General features: G+C 43.3%; 1 protein-coding gene across 1 annotated transcript; it reads left to right on the top strand.

The window, feature by feature from the left end:
* The first annotated feature begins 468 nt into the window (after positions 1–468).
* LOC308322697 (E3 SUMO-protein ligase ZBED1-like) lies at positions 469–2,208 on the top strand. The gene is made up of 3 exons (XM_080774090.1): positions 469–715; positions 1,096–1,282; positions 1,449–2,208. Exons 1-3 carry the CDS (start codon positions 582–584, stop codon positions 1,923–1,925), a joined length of 798 nt encoding a protein of 265 aa, XP_080630216.1. The 5' UTR covers positions 469–581; the 3' UTR covers positions 1,926–2,208.
* Positions 2,209–7,945: the final 5,737 nt, after the last annotated feature.

Genomic DNA, 7,945 nt, shown 5'->3' with positions numbered 1-7,945 from the left:
CCACCGCGGCATGTAATATCGCTAATTCAGCCTAACATTTACACAGCTTTAGCTAACGTTATCAGGGATCGATTGATTTATTTTACCACCAGCCAACATTATACGTTTGCTAGCTAGCCCCAACAACGCCAGCATGCTAATTGCAAGTTTCCTATTAATATTTAATAGCTAACTTATTCTGATCTACTTTGTCTCTCCTAACGTCAGGTGTGATTAAAACGGAGGAGCGTCACTTTGCAGAAGCGTGTGCCAGACAGTTTCTCGACGTCGCTAATCAGTGGGGCATAGCTGAAAAAATCACCACCATTGGAACCGACAGCGCTCCCAACATGATAGCAGCAGGGAGAATACTACCATTTGAGCACTTGCCCTGCGTTGCTCATCTTGTACAGAGGGCCGTTGTAATGTCACTTCGGGATGGTGGTTTTGATGGTGTACTTGCAAAGTGTCGAAAAGTGGTCGGACATTTCAAACACAGTCCGGCTAACTCAGACGAGCTGAATGCCCAGCAAGCATCCCTTGAACAAGACCAGGAGTCACTCGTGCAAGACGTTCCAACACGCTGGAATTCAACCCTAGCGATGATCGCACGTTTGAGGCGCAACAGAGACGCTGTGCACGCAACGCTGGCTCAGCAGACCCACAAGCTGGCCCTCCCAACACATGCTGAATATGAGAAGTTGGCAAAGCTGGAGAAACTGCTGGAGCCATGCAAGTAAGTGTGTGTTGTGCTGTGCTCTGTGTGTGTGTGTGTGTGTGTGTGTGTGTGTGCGCACTGCTCTGTGTGTGTGTGTGTGTGCGCACTGCTCTGTGTGTGTGTGTGTGTGTGTGTGTGTGTGTGCACTGCTCTGTGTGTGTGTGCACTGCTCTGTCTGTGTGTGTGCACTGCTCTGTGTGTGTGTGTGTGTGTGTGTGTGTGTGTGTGTGTGTGCACTGCTCTGTCTGTGTGTGTGTGTGTGTGTGTGTGTGTGTGTGTGTGTGTGCACTGCTCTGTGTGTGCACTGCGTGTGTGTGTGGCTGGCTGGCTGGCTGGCTGCTGTGACATTGTGGCGTCGTTTTTGGTGTCAATTCACCCCTCTTAATGTGTGTGTGTAGGTACGTCACGGAGCTCCTTGGTGGGGAAAAATATGTCTCCTGCTCTGTCGTTTTACCTGCCCTGTGTCATCTCCTGCGAGCAATGAAGATCTCTGATGATGATCCTGCCTACATTGTGCGTTTCAAGACTGCCTTCATCAAAGACCTCAACCAGCGGAGGGAGAAAACAAACCTGGAATGGCTGAAGGTATGTGACACTGACCAGAAGATAACTGTATTGTCTGACCATTATAGACTGTTAAGCCAGTAGATTGATAAATGGATAGATGAATGAGTCATGAAGAAATATGGAGAATATGAAAGTTAAATTTTCTTCTATACATCAATCTTTTTTTTCTTCTTTTCATCAAAAGGTGGCCACTGCTCTGGACCCACGCTTCAAAGATCTCAAATGCCTGCCCAAAGCAGAGAGGGAGCCAGTGTGGGGAAAGCTGAGTGACTTGGTGAGGGCAGAAGAACCTGCTCTGCAGCCGCCCAGGGAGGAGAACCCTGAGCCACCTCAAAAGAAGACAGCCCTACTGCTGATGGGATCAGAGTCAGAGTCAGAAGACGAGATACCAGTAGTAGACAATGTTGTAGAGAGGTACAAGGTAGAGCCCAGTGCCAGTTTAGATCAGTGTCCACTGAAGTGGTGGTCAGAGCACACTGCTGTTTATGGTAAGATGGCCCACATTGCCCAGAAGTACTTGGGGACTCCTGCCACAACTGTCCCATGCGAGAGACTGTTCTCTTTAGCAGGCCACATTGTACAGAAAAAGAGATCTAGTTTGTCACCAGACAATGTGAACAAGCTGGTGTGTCTGAGTGACTGGTGGAAGAAGGAGAGGTAGAGGTTGGACTCAAGTCATGTCACAAAGCTACTGACTGTAATACAGTTTAATTAATGTCATATCCCAGAAAAGGGGGTTGTTCTTGCACCCACTGTTTCAAATTGCCTGTATGGTAACATGTTTATGGTTATTCGTGTTTAACTGAATAAACAATGTATAACACACGTACATCGTATTGAACATTATTATATTTTCATTACCAATTATGATAGGGCTCCTGGTCTAATGGGCCACGTGGCCCGTTCAAGGATTTACTTCTGGTCATTATTTAGGTAGCGCACACATATTTTCAATGCCTTCGGCAGAGTTCAAATGAGCCATTTTAATCTAGATTAATCTAGATTAACTCCAGAATTGCAGTGAGATTAATCTAGATTAAAATAATTAATCTATGCCCACCACTAAAATAAATAAATATAAATATTTATAAATGAATATATAAATAAATATATAAATAAGTATTTATAAAAACATATATAAATAAATAAATGTATATATATATATATTCAAAATTATACCTTTTGCTTCTGAAACGCAGATATGATGCTGTACCGTGTACTCACTATGGTGGAATAAAATGTCAAAGCGTGAGGAGCTTGCATGTGTGTGTTATTGCTGCTGACACACACACAGTGAACCAACACGGCATTAGTATTAGCGCGTCAGCCAGGTCCAGCCACGGATCAATCCAAGAGATCCGTATGAGACGGAGGCTCTAATAAGGATATTATTGTAGGGCTTTAACATGGGATAACAAGGAATTCAATATCCGGGGATACAATTGTGGAAACAAATAATCAGTTAGACTAACAGTTCAAGGTTAGTTGTGCTTTATTGTATAGTTACAGTATTGTACGGCACAAAATATGTGGACTGTGGGCATCACAAACGTAACATGCCCATATACGGGGTGTCGTAACACAGCCTATACTGTATACTGTACACAGAGACAACTTTAAACTAGATTTATAGAAAATAATAAGCAACCATAACACAGATGTACAAAGGCGAACAGGCTAGCGAGTGAGTCAACAATAAATAATGCCTTTCTGTTTCTAATGAGCCGGTAATAGAAGGATGATGAGGATGTGCACAGGAATTGTACACACACCAAAGTCTTTATAGTGGTGCCGGCCCACGGCAGAAGGATCTTCAAGAGACAATAAGGTGCATAGCCACACACACTGGGAGCCAAAGTGCCAACATTTTATCAAAACCAACCTAACGACAGTGGTGGAAAAAGGACTCTCATTGTTTACTTAGTAAAAATATCAATGTTGCAATACAAGTAAAAGTCTGGAAGTCAAAACGTACTTGGAGTGAAAGTCCAAAAGTATTAGATTAGTATACATTTAGACTGTATTGTACATCAGCCAGTCGTATTTATTGAGGACAGCAAATCGGCTGCCTTGCTGCGGCTGTGATATGCCACAGACAACCTCATGCTCCAGGTACAAAATGCAATCACGCCTCTTTGGCCAGACAAAACCATTTTTCTTTTTTCCACTTTGTTTCATGCAGTTTACGTCCATTCCTTCCTTATTTTTATTTAATTTTTTTATTTAAATGTTTTATCCCACAATTTTGTAACCCAGTTTTCTTTTCACCCAGTGCCAATTATCTAATGTAATCCTGGGCACTACACTTCCTCTGCCAACCTGGGGGGGCAGCAGACTGACCTCATGCCTCCTTCTATGCATGAGGAGTCCAAGCTGCTTCTTTTCACCTGACAGAGGGGAATTTCCCCAGCCGGACGTAGCGCATGGAAGGGACATGTTATTCCGACCAGTTCCTTTCCCCTCCAGCAGGCGCCCCAGCTGGCCAGGGGGAGGTAGTTTTAGAGACCAGGATTACAGCATGTTTTTGTGAGGGTATCTACCCTAGGGGACACAGGGAGAACATGCAAACTCCACACAGAAAGGCCCTATCGCCAACCCCCGCCTCGGGTATGGGCACTGATGACGCGGAGGAGGGAACACGCCGCCAGTGCCCACAGCGTCCCCAGCGGGAATCGAACCCAGGACCTTCTAGCTGTGAGGCGACAGCACTACCAGCTGTGCCACAGTGTCCTTATTAATGTCCACAATCTGCCCCACATATGGTTTTCCCTCATATTTTGAGAATGAATACACAAAAGGACAAACTGTCCTTTTGTGTATTCATCTGAACTGGTGTCTGAATCCTCAATTCCATCTTGGGCCTCTCCAATTGATGCACTTGTGTACAGCACCTGAGTAGAAGACCTTCAGGAGGATATATTCAAATGTTAGTGACACAATGAATTGTCTTCAGTTCAGTGATTGCAATATCTAGCTTCTACTCCATAACATTTTGTAAATATTTAGGGATTACAATACTAACTGGGTTTGGGGTTCTCTGGTGGGCGAGCTGAATGAACAGGAAGGCACCTCAGCAGCAGAGCCACCATCACTAAAGTAAAAAAAAATACATTTATTTGTCAGGGAGATGTTTTTAGCAGTAAAATGTAATTACTATCAGGTCCACAAATTTGCCAAGTACGTTGTACTCACTGAGTTCCAGAGGCTGTTTTGGGCCTGCAGAGCTGGGAAGGGGGCACTTCCTCAGATGGGCCACCACTTAGTTAAGGAAGAGAATGAATGAATGGATTAATTAAGTTACTTTATTGTCACTATACAGGTACAAGTACAGGTCTCAGGAAATTGGCAAAGATAATCATTTAGTTACTTACTCATCACTTTTCTTGTCACCTGGCACCTCAGCCCGGGAGACTTGGTCAAACTGTAGTCTTCGCGGGTTGTGACAGGTGCAGATCTGAGGAAACTGGCAGAAACAACTCAGGTCTCTGTAAAATATCTTTCCTGGGGAGAAAGAAAGAACCTGGTGCGTAGTGCTGATCCCAGTCACTGGACGCACTGTCGGAGGGAGCATTTCATCCATGGTGGATATCTTCTCTTCCTCGATCCACATGACAGTGACATTATCGGAGGACTTGGATAAATACTCATACAGATCCCTCTGTGTTTGTAGGTCACTGCCTCCGAGGACGTGCATGTCTGCCTTACGCTTCAGTACCCCTCCCACACTGTCAGGTGCGCCCTTTCCATGGGAACACTCTGAAAAGTTCCAGGTGACCCTCTTGAATCGCCATGTATAAGGAATGCTGCTCATAAGGAAGCAGTTTGTGCGATTCCGGTACTGGGTTGCTGGCCCATCACTGAGGACATGCAGGGTGTCAATTGCATTTTCTTGTCTTCCTCGGAAATCATCAATAACTGGCTTGATGTGTGCCCACACAGCACGCTCATCATGGCGCAAGGACTGTGAAATGGTGGCATAGCACTGGGAGCCACTGACTGAGTAGGCAACTCCGGTATGCACTGTTGCCTGCTGCCTATTGCCACCGAAATGAAATGCCTGAATCTCAGTGTTTAGTTTACACGCACAGTTCTCCGAAAAGTCTATATGCAAGACCATTTCATTGGGTTGGATGTTCTCCTTGATCAATCAATCAATCAATCAATCAAACTTTATTTGTCACATACATATTAAAAAAGTAGTATCTTTAAAATGCAGTGAATGCAGTGAAAGTGATGTGCTGAGTGCACGGGCTGCTGCAACATGGTTCGCGCTGCCACAGTCTTCTTTTTCTTCACCCAGTTCTTGTATGTTTTCTCTCCAACTAAAACATCCTGCTTTTCCCACTGCTATCCGTGTTGCAGTGTCAGCTGGGTTGTGTTCTTGCAGGTTGAGCTCATCATAACAGCACTTTGTGCATACACGTTTCATGCATTTTGCATTTTCAGTATCACATGTGATAGCTGACAGCAGTGCTGACAAGCTTTTCGATGTGATCAAGCCTCTGCTTGCAAGAGCATCAATTAGGAGAGAGATGTTTGCATGTTCCCAGCATGCACATGTGTTGCGGTCACTGGACTTAGTCTCTGTGATGTAAAAAGGTTTATACCTTATGAATTGTCTGTAGGAGAGTTGGTGGTTTTTTTCTACATTTTTGCATGTAGGCCGTATGAAGGTCTTTTAGTGAAGAAGTCAGCACTCATCCTGCCAATAGTGTCCTTCTTTCCAGGAAGCAGGAAGGCTTCCACATGAGCTTTTTTCTCATGTATCATTTTTTTCTTGGATGGCAAGTGGTATTTTTCACTGGCAGTTTGTTTTCTTTCAGATTTTTTCTTATATTTTTCAGCCTTCTTCTTTTCTTCGCTGAGCTTTCCCTGGAGTCTTTTGTTCTGTGACTTCAGTCTCTTTAGAGCTCTCTTCATCTGTAGCATCTGGTCTGGAGGTGCTAATGTAGGACCTGAGACTGGACTTGGACCTGCACTGGACTTGGACCTGAGACTGGACCTGGACTGGACTTGGACCTGGACATGACTTGTATCTGAGGCTGGACTTGGACCTGAAGCTGGACTTGGACCTGAGGCTGGACTTTGATCTGGGGCTGGACTTTGATCTGGGGCTGGACTTGGAGCTGGACTTCGATCTGGGGCTGGACTTCGATCTGGGGCTGGATTTGGGTCAATCTCTCCATCAGAGTTATCTGGGGATGGGGTCAAGTTAAGTACTTGTTCTAAATTCCTCCTTTTGGTTCTGTACTTAAGTTGGGCATTTTTCCAGGACTCCCTCAGCTTCTTTCTCTGTGATGGCGGAAGATTCTTTATCTTGAATTGTGGGATTTCTCCCATATTTTTCTTGTCTTGGTATCTGTTCAAAGGCAAAGAGAACAGTGTGAATATTTTAACAGTGGTGAGCCAATCATACCAGCAAATGTTCATTGCTGGCCTGAACATTTCATTTCAATTAATGTTTATTTATTAATCAATACATCATTATTACCCACCCATAGTCTAATCTCTTTCATAACTACGTTCCTCTTAGTAGCAATGCTTACAGAGTTCTAGTCCACTGACATTTTAGCTATAATGTATTGCCATGTTTCAGTAAATCTGCTCCAAGGCCTTTTGAGTCAACGATGAAAAACCCTAGCTCCATCAGACCTTCCTAATGGTCAGCAAATGGAAACAGATAGTTGTTTACTTTTCCTTTCTGCGCCTCAGCAACTCCTCTCTCTTTGCTGGGTCTGAGTTCAGTTTCTCCCTGTATCTCCTTGTTCTCTCTGTACTTGCCATCTTCAAGCTGACAGAAGAAAATGGAATGTAGTTTAAGGCAAAGAGAAAATATTTTAAAGTTTTTGTGAAGGGGTTCCCGGTCTGTCTGATGAATTTGAAATATCCCAGAATAAAACTAAATTAAACACAATTTATTGTGGATATAGATTTTATGTAAACATGTTTAAAACAATTGTTTAAATGGACAAAATAAACATGGGACTTTGTTATTTATCGTTATATCTGTACAGAAATACAGTTCATATCATATGGTGTGACAATCAAGTCATATGGCGTGACAGGCAGACATGTCACACCATTATGATGAAATGTCACACCATATTACGTTTTCTGCATTTAGGCTTACCTTGAAGCTACTAGCTACACATTAGCATGCTAACAACATGCTAGCTATAACAATGCAACCTAGATTTACATGAAATTATGACCCAAAAATAAAATAACTTTAGCTTTTTTAATGAAAAAGGTGTCACACCAACAGACATCCGGAAGAGTCGCATTTGTCAGAGTTCCAACAACATGGTATTTCATGAAAAAGTTAAAATGATAACTCACCTCAGACACCTGTCATGCTGTTGTGTTGGAAGTGCTCTACAGCCTTACTGAAGAAGGACCTCTCTATCCCAGGGTGTCCAAACTATTTCCCGTTGAAATGTCCCAAAATGGTGTCACACAATATATGATTTTGGTTTGGGGGACAAAATCTTACTGAAAACATTATGCTTGGATTCTGAAAAGACTAGGCTCACAAATAGACATCTATATTATATTTATGGAACTTTTAAAATAATTTTTGCATTTTTCCCCTTCGTTTTATATTCAAGTTCCTACTTTGAGAAACAAGGCCGGGACAGTCACACCATGAGTTTTGCTGTGTTTGGTTGAAAATTCTGAAGA

Source organism: Protomyctophum bolini, assembly GCF_963924005.1.
Source record: "Protomyctophum bolini genome assembly, chromosome: 10".
Taxonomy (NCBI): Eukaryota; Metazoa; Chordata; class Actinopteri; order Myctophiformes; family Myctophidae; genus Protomyctophum; species Protomyctophum bolini.
The sequence above is the reverse complement of the archived record's forward strand: the minus strand, read 5'-3'. Positions and strand labels throughout refer to the sequence as shown.